The following is a 16,935-nucleotide window of genomic DNA, read 5'->3' as shown; positions in this document are numbered from 1 at the left end:
CTAACTAACCTAACTCAGCTAACTCGATACACTTTTTTTGTAGATATAGTACGTCAAGGCCTCCAAAATATTCAGTATTATCGGCGTCATATGGTAGCATCTGCGGAATTTGTCCAAAGTGGAAATGAATTACAAATCACCGGCCTATACAATGCTCTGGCTAAACACTCAGCGCCGATTTCTTTGAACCTTATTACTAACACGTTGTCCAAATCATTACTGGGGGAGGATTATTCCATTACGCTTTCTAATCTTCCCCTGAAAGATGACAATAATTACGTTAAAACGTTTTCAGACATACAAATTGGTGTGTTATGGTTGCTGATAATACCAATAGGATTGATGTTCTTTGTAGGAACTTTCATTTACTTTCCATACTTCGAACTCTCCAGTAACTTTTTACAGTTACAATTTATGTGTGGAATATCGTCCCGATTTTATTGGGTATGCCTATTTATTTCTGATTATATGTTATATATTTTATTTGTCGTTATCATAACGTGCATCAGCATGCTTTGGGACCCTTTTTATGGACCAAAGGAATTTGGTATGTAATTTATCTATCTACCTTGTCAGTATAATTATTGTTATTACATTTTAGGTTTTCTGTGTGCAATTTTGTGCCTTTATGGGTTCAGTAGTATCCCGTACGCGTACCTGTTTAGCAGAAACAAATCACTCGCGAGCTCCTATTCGGCCTTCATAATCTCTGGAATTATATGCGGAATTATCCCTTGTTTAATAGTTAAAGGCATGCAGGAATCACAAAACAACAGCTACATGTCCTGGGGAAATTATTTAATGTATTTATTTTATATCATTAATCCGCCCTTTATTTTTACATATTTGGGCGTGAATTTCTCAAATAAGGTCATGGAAAAATATCAGTACCTTAATATGAAATTTGGAGAGAAAATTGCTTATTGTAACACTAACAAAAATCATCCATGCTGTGCAAAAGATCAGTCATGTTCGGGGATATATTATGATTTACTAGATTCCCAAACATGCTTATTGGTAGTACTTGGTGCATTTATTTTCCTTCTAATTAGTATAATACTTGAGAGCAATATGGTAAAAATATGGCATAATTATTGTAGAAAGCAATTTAAACATAGAAATAAAACAAACACTCACATGGAACGCAGAACATCAAGCACGAACCAACCTTTATTGAATGTCAAATGTTTGGAAAAATACTTTTCCAACAATTTAGCGTCCCATGTAAATTTCGCATTGGATAAAGGGCAATGTATGGGACTGTTAGGTGTCAATGGCGCAGGAAAATCAACAACTTTTCGCATGTTAACCGGGGAAGAAATTAAGGACGGCGGAACAATTTCTATGAGGCATGTTAACAGTAATCAGAAAATCGACATATTAGACGAGAAAAAAGTAAGTTCCTAATTATTTATGCCCTATTTGTTATTGGAATATGGGACAGTGCAGCTTAACAGACAAGGTGTCTCAAAAAATAATTTATATTTGGTGATGGGCTTTTAGTTTCGCATGCCTATAATACAATGAATTCAATATATTGAATTAAAAATTCTCTTCACATTAGAATTGCTACAAAAGCATTTTGGCGATTTGTGAATATTAATAACGGTAGATAGGTATAACAACAAATAAAGTATAAACAATTATAAACAATCAAGAACTATTAGCGCTCTTAACAGTAGCAGGGTAAAAAAATGATTGCCGTAGTTCATTGGATTCTACTTCTCACATCATTACTGTCTTGTGTGGTAAATGCCGATTATATGGCGATAAAAATTAATCATTTTGGAGTACACGATCATACATGAAATGTAACTCCGATTTATTTAACTCCCAAGCGGACAGGGTTTGCAGAATAACAATTGCTCTACCTCTCGATCACTTGCAAATATCGACATCTCAAAATCAGGCTGAATATATTGTTTACAACTTGCTGCATTTGTGAATCATTTAATAAGTACAGGGTTAAAATAATACACAAATATAAACTTTATTTTGAGACATCTTGTTAATATTAACTGAAATATACATAAGAAAACATTTGATTATATATTTTAGTATCTGCCTTTTATCGGCTATTGCCCTCAAAACGACAGCCTGAATATATTTTTAACAGGGCGACAAATTCTCGATACGATGGCGCAGCTAAGAGGACTAAAAAATACCAAGGAAATTGTGAATAACGTTTTGGATGTTTTCGGTACCGTTGCAACATTTAATTAGTTCATTGCAGCATCCATTAATACGACTATCGCCCTTAGAACTCACAGATATCGCCGACCTACCGTGTCAACGTTATAGTGGTGGTAATAAAAGAAAACTTAGTTTTGCAGTATCTATACTGGGTTTACCAAGTATTATACTACTCGATGAGCCAACGAACGGAGTGGACGCACACACCAGGCGTAAGTTTTGGAGATTAATCAAGAAGTTGAAGGAGGAAAAACAGATAGCTTTCCTTCTGACCTCCCATAGCATGCCGGAATGTGAAGCTGTCTGCAATAAGTATGAAAATGTTTTCTATATTAATGTATCGCTTACTTGTGTTAACGTGTTAAATATAATTTATTTTCAGTATAAAAATAATGAAATCTGGGAAAATCGAAAAGGACGGTACAATTGTCCAACTGAAAAATGAACATGGTGTCACGGTAAAGTTCAAGTTAAATACTAAACATTCTTTAGAGTCTTCAGACGAAGTAGATAGTAATTCAAAAAATATTACTATTGATAACATGGAGAGCTTGAAGAAATATCTTTCGGATAACTATGAGGGCACTGTAAAAGATGAACATCCGGTAATTTGAATATTATTCTTTATGTTGATGTTATGGGCCTGGTTTAGTTATTATTATAGCACCAACTAAAGCACTGTAATTAACATAAAGGATAGGGGCCTTCATAATTTCATTCTTTTTTAAATAATGTGCCAAACCTTTTGGTCCTCTTCTGGCATAATCATAATGCAAAGGAAAACGTTTCATTCTACTATAGAGAAAAGACTCGATCTTTTCTTAGAGCTTCTGAATCCGTATCGTTCTCCATGTCCTGTATATAATTTAAACTCGAATGTTTATAATCATTATCCCCGTTATTCATTAAATTTAAATCTTGCTCTGTATTATTTTGATTACTTTTCTCATTTTCGCTAGTTTCATTATTATTTCTGCCCTATTTTTTTAATTCCAAATTATTGAATCCTAAATCATTCTTACCAACATCACTTTCATCTGAGTCCTTTTGTTCATTTAATGTTTTTCAATTTTTTTTCCCGAAATTTGGAGAAAATTACGTCGTATTTTCACTGTTCAAATGTTTATTATTTTATCGTCTTTTGAGTAAGTAAACGTTTTGCGGACTGTTGCCTTAAAACGTTTTATAGTATGACGTCACGGAATAAATACTGATAGGGATATGCGACATATTAGGAAAAATCGAAGTTAATTTTTCCCCAGCCTTATATTTTGCAAGCAAACTTATTCATTCTATAAAGCATGCTTGGACAAACTTTCATATTAATTTTTTTTTGCTTTTACAGCTTTCATTGTAGCAAGTTGTAAAAGCTGATCCTCTTTCATAGTGTTGTAATTTTGACACACTGCAGATGCTTTTTACAAATAATTCCGCAAATGGAAATAATAACTGTTTTGGGTCTTATCCTGAAAATGAATATGTGTATCATCTTCCGACTATACCAGTGCCCTGTTAAGGAATTTAGTATATTTCTTTAACACATTTTCCATCTGTTTAGGGCTACCTGCATTATTATATCAAGAAATGTAATAAAAGATGGTCTGAACTGTTTCGGGAGTTCCATCGATTGCAGGAATCAAGTAATCAATATATCGAGGATTACTTACTTACAGATGCCTCGTTGGAAGACGTTTTTATTGACGTTGCAAAAAAATTATAGCTGCTTTGATGAGTCTGGCTGGGGAGGCAAGCGTCATAATTTACCACAATGGCATATATGCATTTTCAAGGCAAAAGTGCATAGAGTAACCTTCCTTCATTTCTGAAAATACATTTTTTTTGGTTAGCCTCGAGAAACAGTGCTTTAAACCTAATAATCACCAACAAGGCAAGAACAAGAGTAGTGAAGGCCTTCCAACAGTTATGCACAAGCTAATAAAGCAACTGTCAGAAAGCAGAAGACACAGATTTGTTTACTCTAAATTCGTTTGGCTCTGCAAAACCGTCAACAAAGTATATTATTTTAGTGTTATGCGTCATTTTGGAAAAACCATTTGTCTCAAGATGTCGGAATTACGGGTTCCACATTTAAGTCATGTCCTTCGACCACCTTTTGGCTATTTTTCAAATCTATTCAATGGATTCATGTATGGCAGTAGGCTATACCCGAAGTTGAATACAACAGTTGATCCGAAAATCAGAAAAAAAGCTTTGACTAAAACATTGCTCAAAAATCGAGTGGTAGCGACGGTTAAGTCAAACCATCCAACCATCAAGCTATGATAGATAAACTTTGGCTAGTTTTCGAGAGAGAGGGGGAGGCATTGGCAACAACCTAGGTGATATTGGTCAAGACGAGGGTGGTCAATCTTTAGATCGAGGATAATGGTCAGTCTATAATTCCGACATCTTGAACGACGCCATGACATTAAAAATACCATATTTCTGTGAAATGTTTACCTTTATTTGTTTTCCGATTGCAGTAGTTTCAATGCAAGCATGAAATATATACACATAGATCTATATTCATATACATAGATATACAGTACCACGCTAAAGTCAAGCTAAAACTGCTTTCATAGCTGAATTATTTGTAAATTTACTAGAGCCTTAAAATTTATTCTGTTCAGAGTTTCCTATCCTACTATATAAAACAAAAGAAGAAGTGGTCGGATTTGCTTCGAGAGTTGGATCGATTACAATCAGTAAGTAGTTGTATAGAGGATTATAGCTTGACGGATGCCACCCTTGAGGATGTGTTCCTAGATGTTGCCAAGAATTAGTCATTGCAGTCATTAATAAAATATACGATATATAGATAATATATAATAAATGTATCTATATTATTATTTAGTTATTATATTATTAATTTGCTTTTTATATTTTAACTTTAATTTTTTATATTTTATATTACTTAACAATAAATGAAAGCAACAAAATTCAATTAATACTACTGCACTTTTACTACTAGTAATGACTTTTGTCTATTTCGTGTACGTTGCGTCGTTGGGTATAAAAAATCGTTATTTGTTAGTCAGATGATGCATGTTGGCAATATTTCTGTCTTCCGAAGTTTCTAAGGTAGTTCGGATGACCTTGACAAAATTTGATTGAATCGTAATTAGTTCATACGACCGGGTTATATATTATTTCCATTCGAAAAAATCTTGATATTAAAAATCTAGGGTTTTGAAGAAGAGTATCGAACTTTTGTTTTGGGATTTCCACAAAATTCCAACACACAAACCAACCAACGCTCCGATTCTCAAAAATGTTTTGGTTAAAAATACGACTGGATCGGAAAAAGTTCAATATGAAAACCCACGGTTTTTGAAGGAGTGTGTAGAGCTTTTGTTTTGAGCTTAAATCAGGAGGGGGGACACTCGGTCATCAAGTGAATTCTGCGTGGAAAAGTAGGGTTGTTCAGTTTGAATAAGAATAAGATGTATCGGTATTTTTACTCCTCTGCAGAAAAAGTAAACTTCCTATCGCCCAGAAAGTGACTCTGTATAAAATGCTGGTTCGATCGGTCTGCCTTTATGGAGCACGGGTGTGGTAAAAGTACGTCTCCCAGAGACAAGTTGCACTACTTCCAAGTTAGGGGTGTTGGCCACCAAAAGTATTAAAATAACTAAACCTTTTAAATTAAATACCAATTAAACAGTTTATATAGTTTTTATGTTTAAGAAATATATTTGATTTAGTTGAAAAAATATTGACATATCGGCTTATCGATATTTTTTCGACAGTGCGACTCCAAAAAAAATCCGCGCGTTACTCAATGTCTCCTGGTTCGTGAGAAACGCGAATACCCACCTCGAATCAGGCATCCTGTTCGTGAGAAGGGTCGCGAACGTGCTCAGTGTGAGGTTCGCCCTTGGAACCTTAAATCATGAAAACCAACTAATAAAAGCCTTACCCATTCACCGCTTCCAGAAGATAATTAAAAATACGGCAATCCCGGGACCTCTGTCTCCCGCAAATTCAAGCATCCTGAGCCCGAAGCGAAATCAGCAAAAGATCAATTGGTTCTAGTTGCTCAATCTAGTTTATTAAAAAAAACGATATTTTTACAGATAACGGAAGATTGGATCAAAAAGCACGTTTGTTTATTGGCTTTGTTTATACTAGTTTCGGTATTGCTGTTGTCTACCTAGTGGAGAGCTTGGTGGGCGATGCAATTAAGCAACATTCGAAATATTAGGGATCTCCAATTGTGTTTCTGATAAATCAGTCGACGCAGACGCCATAAATTCTTGTTCAGCCGGTGCGGCATATACAGTTCGATGGCCTTTAGTCTCTTGACCTTCCATAAATCTTGATCAAGATCAAGAGAACCTGAAGGTGGACTTTGAAGGGCAGTATTATCAAAACATTTTTTTATAACATCTTTATTAGATACGCTTAGTACAATCTTTGTTATAAATTAATTTATTACTACATTTCACTTGTACTTGAATTTATTCACAAGCAAGACGAGTGCAAGAAAATACATCAATATGTATTTCTCAATTATAATAACTTAAGCCATAGTTTACACTAAAGGTATACACTTTATATAAGTTGGTATGGTTTGGTTCGCTTCAGTATTCTAACATCCTGCGCGCTGTCCAGCAGTTGTATTGCTTCCACATTAGTATGATTTGATTTCCAGGTCATCGTTCAGTTCTTCGTTGGTTACGTAGCGATAAGCATTGGTAATCAATCGAAGAACCTGATTTTGACAGCGTTGGATTACTAGTTGATTTGAATTTTTAGTACAACCCCATAGGTTCAAATTGGCTTTATAATTGTCTTATAAATCAACCTCTTTGATTTTAGATCAAGTTAAGAGTATCTTCCGACTAACCAGTATAGTTGCTTTATTGTGGTTCTAATGTGTTTTGCTTTTTGTCTAACATGATGTTTTATCAAAAGATGGACAAAACATATCCGTAACTAAGTTACTTGGTATTGATATACATACCAGGATACTGTACCATCCCTTTGTCAGCTTCAATTACATACTAATTTTTAGTGGAATTGAATATATAATACTATGTATTTATACATTTTTTTATATATATTTGTGATATATTTTATTCTGGAAGGTAAAAAGTACTTGATACAGTTTGTTTTACTTAGATCGGCTAAGTATTGATTTCCCTTAAGCACATGGGTGAATTCTCATAGAATATTGATTAGTTTATGTTGTTCTTGGTCACTTTATTTACTCATTTTAGACATATTGCAATGCTTTCACCATATAAATGAATTTCAAGTAAATATGAAAACTGTGCAAAAACAACATTGTGGTGTAAGTATACATGACATGCTGTTGTGACGCGATATACTTGTTTAGGGGTCAGATACGAACTATAGAAAAAAAACTAAATATGACAGGTTTCGGCCAGTTATCAAGTTATACCACATGGGCTTACTAAAAATTACTCATGCACTCATTCAAAAAAAGGTCTAGTTGAGAATGTAAAGTAGAAATTATTTTTAAAGAAAAACTTCAACACAATAAATTATATAACAAACCGTTCAACAAGTCTGCGATTTGACACAACATCAAAAAAGGATTTTCTATTGAAAAAGTTGTTTTTTGATGAGAAAAATATGTTGAAGCCAAATTAACTTATTACTTTGCTTAAACCGGCTATTTGTTGAATGATATGTTAACGCAAACCAGAGACTCTAGAGAGAATATTACTCTATAATGCAAACTTAGTACTTACCTAAAACTTATAACACATAACTTCACCAAAAAAATCACAATAAAAAACTTTTTTTTCATACCTCGGTCGAAGTACGTACTTTCGTCCCTAATAATAGGGAAGAAAGTTAAACATCTACTCCCCGTGGGAAGTACACCCGCGCCTTCTATAACGGCAGTAGGAAAGAATTTCTTGTGGGTATTTATAATCCCAACCACGGACTATTTATTCTGTCGCTACAAGAAAGTATTTACCGCTGTCATTAATGTTGCTACCTCTAACCTTAAAAATAAGCATCAATGTTGTTAATAACTTATTTTCGACCGGCTATGAAAAAAAAATCGTATACACCACACGGGCCAAAAGTTGAAATCTCGGTCCTGCTCGTCGATAATCATGACGAAAATTCAACTTTCGGCCCTTGTGGTGTAATATACTATAAAATGCAAAGTCTTTACAGAATTAAGATCACAAAACACAGAGGAATTCTCAATATTTTGTGATTAAGATGATTAAGATCATCTGGGGATAGGGATGCCGAAAAATATCGATATGTGGATCTATCGATATTTTTGGCCTATATGTCGATATTATCGTTAATTTTTCTTAATAATATCGAGAAATATTTTGTAAATATTGATATTTTTCCTAGTCGTTGCAAAACTATAGGGATATTTTATTTTCTCCGATATAGCGATATTTTTTTACGTAATTAATTTTCTAAAAAAAGTGTTTAAGTAAACAAATTTCCGTTAATTCGATTTAAATTCGAAAAAATTCCTAGAATGTTTAAATATTTTCTGTAACAGTACCGTTTGTTAGGATTTTGGTTATACGCTTGTGTTGTTTTTAGGTTATAGTATTTCGAATAAAAGTTTTTTTTATTACTGTCATGTCTCTTGTTACGGTTGGTACAAATCTGAATATTCGGTTCGAGCGAATTCGGCGCATTGATGAAAAAAAGGCAAAACGTAGCCTAATTTTCTGCGCACGCATGTGTTTTCTAATTTGGTAAATGCGCCATAACAGCTCGAGCCGAATGCTCCGGTTTGTAGTCGCCATTAGATTACTTAGACGAATATGAATGGATTTAGTTAGCTTTGGAGGTATATTTTTTTAACCCCTACCGCAGTAGATAAGTTTACTAATTTTTTGTTATGTTTATATTCTATTAATGTACATTTTTCTTTGGTTTGTAATGAACTTGAGGACATCTCTTACATAACTAAAATTTCATTGATTAAGGAAAATAATTTCAGAATTTTTCTTGTTCTGCAAAGCGAATTTATTGATGTGTATTTTAAACACTAATAAATTATTTATGTGATGTACCTTTTGATAGATGACTTTTAGCCACTGATAAGGTTAACAGTAATTGCGCTAGCGCAGAACTTCGGGACAAGAACGTAAAATGGAAAGCGTTTTATGCCATTAAGAGAATTACGACAAGTTCTGGCTTTTACGAAACTTCCTCAATCTCTAATATATACCATTTACTTATAAGAAAATATGTATATATAACTTTTTTGAAATTTTTTAATAAGTGATTGTTTTAAAGAAGTTAATTTTTGAATCAAGAATATAATGAAGCCATTTTTCCTGGAAGTCAAAAATGCCTGGTTTGTATTGCTTTCGAAAGGTCTCGTATTGGAAAGTTACCTGCAAAACATTTAATTTTCAGTACTTTGATTGAAAACATTTGTAACTGTTACATTCACAAAGCACGATTTTGGCTTCACTTTGCAAATTTCTATCGTAAAATAAATGCTTGCGGTTGCCTGGGCTATGGGATACCTCCAAGTTGGTAAGCTATAGATCGCCTAAAATTCAATAATTGTTGGCCAACCATTACTTTAAGTTGTTTTTCTTGTACTCTTTTATTTACTATAACAAATCACTTGGTATATAGTACTTGGTATTTATGTATATCAGAAGAGATTAACTCCTTGGTTCCATGGTAATAAATTACATAGAGCCAATCTTCATCAGTTTCAAATGACGAAAGATACTCGTCAATTTTATTAGCGCCCAGTTCAATGGTAAATTCTTCTATCGTTGGCCATGTTGTAAAGGAACGATTAGTTTCAACGTAATCGAAATCAGAAGATGACTCCGTAGTTTTGATTAAGTGTTCTGAATGTTTACTATCTGGCGCAACATCCTTTGTTGCGATAGTTTCTATAGGGATATAAAAGTTACTCGACGGTATCTTAAAACTTACAAAATGAAAACATCCTGATGATACTGATAGTTATTTTTCCAGATTTTACAATACTTATTGTGTCTTTACCTTCGGATTTCTGAATGATTTCTTTTACGAATTCCTTGGCGAACGTAACGGGATCGGTAAATTCCGCACAAATCAATTCAGGTATACTTGTTGAATATCTAGTTTTCGCAAATGACCTCTGTTTATGACTGCTTGAATCTAAAATGGGAATTTTTATTAAATCTTTATTATCATGGGAGCTTTTCCAGGCAATCTCCTCTTCATCATCTGACTCGTCGTCAATATTATCCCGATATTCTATTACAGTCCCTTCATTTTCTTCTTGTAATTTTGACAATCTTGACATGAAAGTGGAGGCACTAGGTATGTCAACCTACAGATTTGGAATTCACGTATATAGTATAAATTAGCATACTGATAGCTTACTAAGATACAAATATCATCTAAGCAATGATACTGATTTTTTTTGTTCTCTTCTTTCTTATCTTCCATCGAAATTAAGTTAAATAAAAAAAAGAAAAAACAAAAATATGTTATCTGTCAATCATAAAGAATATTAATGATTGACATAATCAAAATTCGAGAAATCTGCTACTGAATTATAATTATCCATATACAAGGGTGTGTAACATCCAACAAGGAACGAACCTTACCATTAATCATGCTAGACGCTTCAAAGCTAGGAAATTTTTAGTAGTCTGGTTGAAAATTAGATATATTAATATAAATCATATCAGAATAGAAAGTAATAGATTTGTTTTCCGCTCAAATATTTTTCTTTAATATAATGGAGGTTCTTTATTTGAAAACATCCGATATGGATACTTTTAAATATCACTAAGTGGTATTCTTATCGCCGAAGCATTATATCCTAGTTGAACAAAAAGTAACTAAACTTTTAGAGAAAGTAAAATCAATTTGATTACTAATGTCCACGTATAGATTTTAATTATTTAAAAAACATTAAAAATATTTCTTAAACATTATAAAGAAACCTTTCAATTATATTTAATAAACCTTTAAAATTGATACTTTACTTTAAATATTAAAAAAAAAACTTTAGAGAATATTGATATTTCTCCTAGTCGTTGCAAAAAAATATCGATATATTTTTTTCTTCCATATATTTAAATATTTTTTAAATTAATAAAAATTAAATAAATAAATATAAAGATGATAATAAAAGGATATGAAAAAATAAATATGATAATAAAACAATTAATCTGTAATATGTTACCATCCCATAGGGAGAGCAATCAAAATTATATAAAAATACTTTTTTATTTTGCGGCTAGGCGATTAGATATCACTACATAGTATAAAACAAAGTCGCCTTTTCTGTCCCTATATCCCTATGTGCGCTTAAATCTTTAAAACTATGCAACGGATTTTGATGCGGTTTTTTTCAGTAGATAGAGTGATTCAAAAGGAAGGTTTATATGTATAATACATGCATAATATACTAAGGCAACATTGCTAATTTTAGAGGTTTCTAACGTGATGTCGTAAATTAACCTATTTTTTTAGGCTTATTTAGCAATTAGCAAAAACGCTGCCTAACCCTACGAGTTAGATCAAATTAATGTACTACAGTATTGTACACCATAAAAAGGTCTACAAAAAAGTCCGCGATGGTATATGTTTATCTTTTAGGGATAACCCACATTAACCATTTTTATTGTTTACTTTTTACGTGAGGAAATGGCTTATTTACGAAGCTATTTTAAGCAATACGGCATTAATCCTTATCGAATTAAGTACCTTAAATACAGTGTGCAATTAATATAGATCAATATGGTTCCTTACAGCATGTAAATTAAACAAATATTTTCGGAGATATTACAAATTTAAAATTTGCGTTTATAAATGTGTAATGTAATAAAAATTGTATGAATTTATATATTCCAAAGATAGCAGGAAATCTTCATAGTAAGTATAGGGGAAGAGGAATTGTTTTACTCCAAATTTAATGCGTGCAGGTCAAGGGCAGTAATGAATGAACCAAAAATACTGGATCGATTTTAATCATGTTTTCATTGAGTGACATAGGCATATATATTTTATGCCCGTGCAAAGTCGGAGCGGGCCGCTATGTTTTTATATACAACGTTTTTTCTGTAGTGTATTTAATTTAGTATCAGCATTGCACCCGTGCGAAGCCGGGGCGGGTCGCTAGTATAAAAATAAAATGAATATTAAATTTGAGGTAATCAATTTTCTGAAAAAGTGTAGAAATAAGCAAATTTCCCTTTATTCGATTAAAATTCGGCAATTAAACAAGGAACGAACCTTTCCAGTAACTAGGATTGTTGGCAGTCGAGAAAAATATCGTTGTAACTTAAAAAAAAAATATCGGCATTTTTGCAAAAAATGTGATATTTTTAATAAACCTTTAAGCCTAAGTACCAAAGCACATTAAATCTTTAAAATTAAATAGTAATTTTATGATGTTTAAAAAATATCTTTAATTTTATTGAATAATTTTAAAGTTCACATGTAATGCTTGTTTTCCAAACTTGTTTAGTAATGTTCATTTATAGATTTTAATTATTTTGAAATCATACAGTGCTCTACACCACTGTTTTCGGCATTAAGCCTACAGACTGGCAGGTGACCAACTTAAAAATCATCCCAGAAGATATCCGGTCTTACCCAGCTTGATTACTGGCGTGACTGGAATCATTTGCCTTCTCAATTTTTGCACTCTTGCCCAAGGACTAACACAAACAAACAAAATTTCTAGCGAATACATTTTTATTTGCGGGCCTTTGGTTCCTTCACCAACACCTTTGATCTGAGGATAATTTTTAGGAGAATGTAATTTATTACAATCCACAGCCGATAAATACGAAACCAACCATAATTTTAGCAGATTTATTTATATTTTTCAACATCCAATATTAAATTATAAACATGAAAATATGAATATGTAAAGATTGCATACATCCAATTAGATAACTTATGTTACTAAATATATATATTCAAGTTCATAAAAAATTGTATAGAAACATTAACCAATTATTATTAACATGCTATAATAATGCTGCCGCAGTTGAACAAACTGACTGTACCAAATGAGTAAAACAAGACGCTTTAAACGAAAAACGTAAAACTTGGTGGTAATGTGGAGATTTATGGCTTAAGAACATAATCTTAGAAATATTTTAAAATTAAATGCTTAATGTCTTTTCTGGGCCTACTCACATAAGGTAAGTGTTTCATTTTAAATAGCATAAATAATTTTAATATATCTTTGTGGTTTAGTCACAAAGGACCTTACATTTATAGACCTATTCTCTCGATTAATGTGATCAATTTATTTTTTATCGCAGACTAATAAAATCAAAAAAAAGTAACAAATATTGCTCATTAAATAAATTGGCCTGAATCATTAGTAAGTCAATGTAAAGAGATTCCGGATAATTCTTTTGGTTTTATTAGCCTGTGATAAGCGCGTTTCCATTATTGTTACTGACCCCATGAAGAGGCCTTTACAGAGATATTTTAGTAGCAAAATATATATAGGATTTCTTACTTAACAGTACGTTTTCTAAAAAATAAATGGACCATTTCAAGATAATGTTAGTTTTTAATAAAAAGTACAGTAATATAGTCTTTACTCAAAAAAGACAAATGGTGCAATTAATTTTACTCCAGCTAGAGACTAAGTTGTTCCATTGCTTATTCGCGAGATAGGATATAGATAATACTTTAGAGGTCTCTCAATGGTTGATTTCAGAGTATATTATTTCGATGTTCTATAAATAAAACGAAAATATATGATCATCCACCGTTCGTCACAATAGATCTTATTTTCGTTTTTTAACATAACACCGAAATTCATAAAATTACATTACTTAAAATTATCCTATATTTATTCCTCCCTTCAAGTAGGATTTATGATTCGTCTGATGTATCTGACTGATTGTTCTCGTTCTCGGGGCTTGCTAGTAGTTTTAGATTTTTCAAGAGATCCCCCGCCGACGGAATGATTGTGGACTTTTTACTGTCTTCTGAGACGCTTTTCCGCGAATTTTTTCGGCTGCGTGGTTTCCTTCTTGATATGGCATCGCAGGTACCTTTTGGGATAAAGGTCGTCCATTCATTCGATTTGGAATCAAGGTATTCAATGGTATTTAAGAATGTCTTGCCTAAAACCGGAAAAAAATTTTAAAGTTAAGAATAATGAGAATTGAAGAATCCTCACGTAAGATCAGAACAATAAATTAAAGCACAATTTCCAACAAAATTAACTTCCCTATGACATTTTGTTCATATATATTTCCAGCATTAATCATATAGCTTTTTACCACTTTTCTACTAAAATCATAATACCAACAATTCTTGAGATTTGAGGTGGAGAACTGGAGCAAGGGATTTTTAAAATGCTCTTTCGAAGTCAATTTTACACCACTAACTAGGAAATTTGGCAGTGATCAGCAAATGGTAGTCCTAGGTTAGTTTTTTTAATGTTCAATGTGCCTTTCATTCAACAAAACGTCGATTTCACCACAGAAATCTGGGAAGCATTCAATTTTCATTCGACAGACATGTTCAAACTATTGCAATCTGTGTCTCTTAACAGTAAGAGTCTAATTTTATTTTTCCAACTTAATCCTGACGCTCTCCAATGCGATATAGATATTAGAGCATTATTCACCTTATTGTGCTCACATCTGTTTTAGCGAACATCAGACATTGACCATGTTATTTTTCATATTCTCTCAACTCTATGAAATTTCGTATCTCAAGTGTATTCAAAAAAGTTTTATAATTTTTACGTCTAAATACTTCGCCGCATCGAAAAAGATCGTCCTAGTCTTTCGTCGATTATAATCATCCTAGCTTTGATTTCAAAATTGCCAGAGTCAACGTTGTCATAAATGAGGTATATCATTGATTTTACAGCGTCTGAATCGCTTTTTGAATGCTCTTGGATTGATTAAAAAGAAAAAGTGGAATAATATTTACCAAAACATCATGGCAAACAAACGTGATTTAAACTGTTTCTTTCACCCATTCTTTATAATTTTTAGTAGTGTTGGGAACTATCGACTGTTTAGTAATTGACTACTTTTTACTATCGACTGTTTCAGTCGTGCACTTTTAGTTACTATTTTTGGTTCTACTAGTTTCATTCGACTATTTATTAACGTTCTGGCTCTGTCATCCTAGCCGTGACCTTGACAAAAATGTACTCAATTTATGCTTACATAGATTTATATGTAATATATATAGTTTTATGATTTTTTTGGTAGTTTGCTTGTAAACAACAATATATTGTATATTTATAGCAGCATTCTGGAACGATATTTTTCAAGATTGTTAATGTAATAGGGTGAAAAGATTAAAATTGTGAATGATAAATAGTAAAATACCTTTGACTGTTTTTATGGCAATAATAGGCAATATTTCCATTACTCTCTTGATTTTTGTTAAAAAATATTTCCATTCAATAATAAATAATGCACTTACTTTATTTTAAAAAGCTTTAGTAGTTATTGTGCGATCATTTTTAATTATGTCATGATTTTTTTCTATGATTAGGTATAAGTTTAATTTTTATTTAGTATTTATGGTTATTGTTCATCCTTAGTTTTTAGGTTTTGTTTAAGTTCTATTCTATTGTGTATATTTATTAAAGTATATTATTTGAAAATAGTAATTAACATATTAAAATACGATAAAACATTTGTGGAGTATTATTCCATTCCATAGAAAAATTCCATTCCTTTTTACAGATCCACAAAACATTCAAATATAAAAGTAATTCTACTTCGTTTAAAATGAAATTATTAATTGCACGTTAATAGTATTCAGCATTTTTTTTCCTTTCCTTTTTTTAAAGTTAGTACGTAAAGGACCATCTCCATCTCGTTTATACTACCTTTAGAAAATATAAACATATAAAATTAACTGCTCCAAGCAATTATCTTCGTCCTTTCCTCTCTCACAATTTATACAGGAAAGGGTCCGTATATCTTTGTTTAACATCGCGAACTGAAGAAAAACAGTCGAACCCGTGCAATTTTTTGACTATCGACTGTTTTCTGTCGATAGTTCCCAACGCTAATTTTTAGTATCGAAGGGAAGATGATCAAATAAATCATACGTAAGAAAGAAAATATACAAATATGTAATAAATAAATACCTGAAAATCCACCCACTGCATACAACCGATTTCCTACGACGGCAACTTCTACGTTGGCTCTAGCGGTTGTCATTGTCGGGCCCATTGACCAGGACTGTGTATCTTCGTCGAATATTTCTGTCGTATTGAGAGCGTGGTTACCATCCGAACCGCCTACGACGTATAATTTTCCGCTAAAGACAGCCACGCCGCATCCACGGCGCGCCGTGATGATGGGTTTCGATAATTTCCAGATGTCGTCCTCAGGATTGTATACTTCCACGGAGTTGAGACAGTTCCACGCGTCCGATCCTCCGATGGCGTACACCAAATTGTTGTGGGCCGTGACCCCCGCCTGATATCGGCCTAAATCGACATACATTTAGTTCGATCAAACATTCCTAATGATGGTATCAAAATTACCCGTGTTAAGGCCTGCCATGGTACTCCATTGTTGAGTCTCAGGGTTGAATATGTCACACTGTTTTAAACCCACTTGTCCGTTCCATCCGCCCACGCAGTATATTAAATCTTTTAGTTCGCAAACGCCCATGTTGCTCCTGGCTATAGACATGGGAGGGACTTTTACCCATTTGTCGGCTTCGGGGTCCAGAGCCTCTACGGATGCTAGTTCAGTGGTACCATTACTACCACCTATGGCATAAATCTAAAACCGAATACCG

At 32.7% G+C, this 16,935-nt stretch overlaps 3 protein-coding genes and 1 long non-coding RNA gene across 11 annotated transcripts in view; 1 reads left to right on the top strand and 3 right to left on the bottom strand.

Moving 5' to 3' along the window:
* LOC143201194 (phospholipid-transporting ATPase ABCA3) overlaps positions 1–5,143 on the top strand; it is a 46,509-nt gene extending 41,366 nt beyond the window's left edge. For 4 of the 5 annotated variants that reach the window (XM_076412099.1, XM_076412100.1, XM_076412098.1 and 1 more), the window contains 6 exons: positions 44–547; positions 602–1,395; positions 2,059–2,200; positions 2,262–2,505; positions 2,576–2,798; positions 3,752–5,143. In XM_076412099.1, coding sequence (XP_076268214.1) covers positions 44–547; positions 602–1,395; positions 2,059–2,200; positions 2,262–2,505; positions 2,576–2,798; positions 3,752–3,913 — 2,069 coding nt within the window. In that variant the 3' untranslated portion in view covers positions 3,914–5,143. Of the gene's footprint in view, positions 1–43; positions 548–601; positions 1,396–2,058; positions 2,201–2,261; positions 2,506–2,575; positions 2,799–3,538 lie in introns of all 5 variants that reach the window. The other variant, XM_076412102.1, reaches the window with a different exon arrangement.
* Positions 5,144–7,954: 2,811 nt separating this feature from the next.
* Positions 7,955–8,419, bottom strand: LOC143201199 (uncharacterized). Its single transcript, XR_013006907.1, has 2 exons — positions 8,351–8,419; positions 7,955–8,174 (listed from the first exon to the last, which is right to left on the bottom strand). It is a non-coding gene; the product is annotated as an uncharacterized LOC143201199 (long non-coding RNA).
* Positions 8,420–9,428: 1,009 nt separating this feature from the next.
* Positions 9,429–10,649, bottom strand: LOC143201557 (uncharacterized). Its single transcript, XM_076412680.1, has 5 exons — positions 10,549–10,649; positions 10,183–10,495; positions 9,805–10,070; positions 9,605–9,712; positions 9,429–9,551 (listed from the first exon to the last, which is right to left on the bottom strand). The coding sequence occupies exons 1-5, from the start codon at positions 10,612–10,614 to the stop codon at positions 9,429–9,431; spliced, it is 876 nt and encodes a 291-aa protein (XP_076268795.1). The 5' UTR covers positions 10,615–10,649.
* Positions 10,650–12,980: 2,331 nt separating this feature from the next.
* LOC143201187 (influenza virus NS1A-binding protein) overlaps positions 12,981–16,935 on the bottom strand; it is a 38,910-nt gene continuing 34,955 nt past the window's right edge. For all 4 annotated transcript variants that reach the window (XM_076412088.1, XM_076412090.1, XM_076412087.1 and 1 more), the window contains 3 exons: positions 16,676–16,919; positions 16,274–16,618; positions 12,981–14,273 (listed from right to left, as the gene is read on the bottom strand). In XM_076412088.1, the coding sequence (XP_076268203.1) occupies positions 14,020–14,273; positions 16,274–16,618; positions 16,676–16,919 (843 nt within the window). In that variant the 3' untranslated portion in view covers positions 12,981–14,019. The remainder of the gene's footprint in view (positions 14,274–16,273; positions 16,619–16,675; positions 16,920–16,935) is intronic.

Source organism: Rhynchophorus ferrugineus, unplaced genomic scaffold (genome assembly GCF_030347505.1).
Source record: "Rhynchophorus ferrugineus isolate W39M unplaced genomic scaffold, kcgeb_rfMv2 rfM8, whole genome shotgun sequence".
Classification (NCBI taxonomy): domain Eukaryota; kingdom Metazoa; phylum Arthropoda; class Insecta; order Coleoptera; family Curculionidae; genus Rhynchophorus; species Rhynchophorus ferrugineus.
This window is presented reverse-complemented; position numbering and strand designations above follow the sequence as displayed.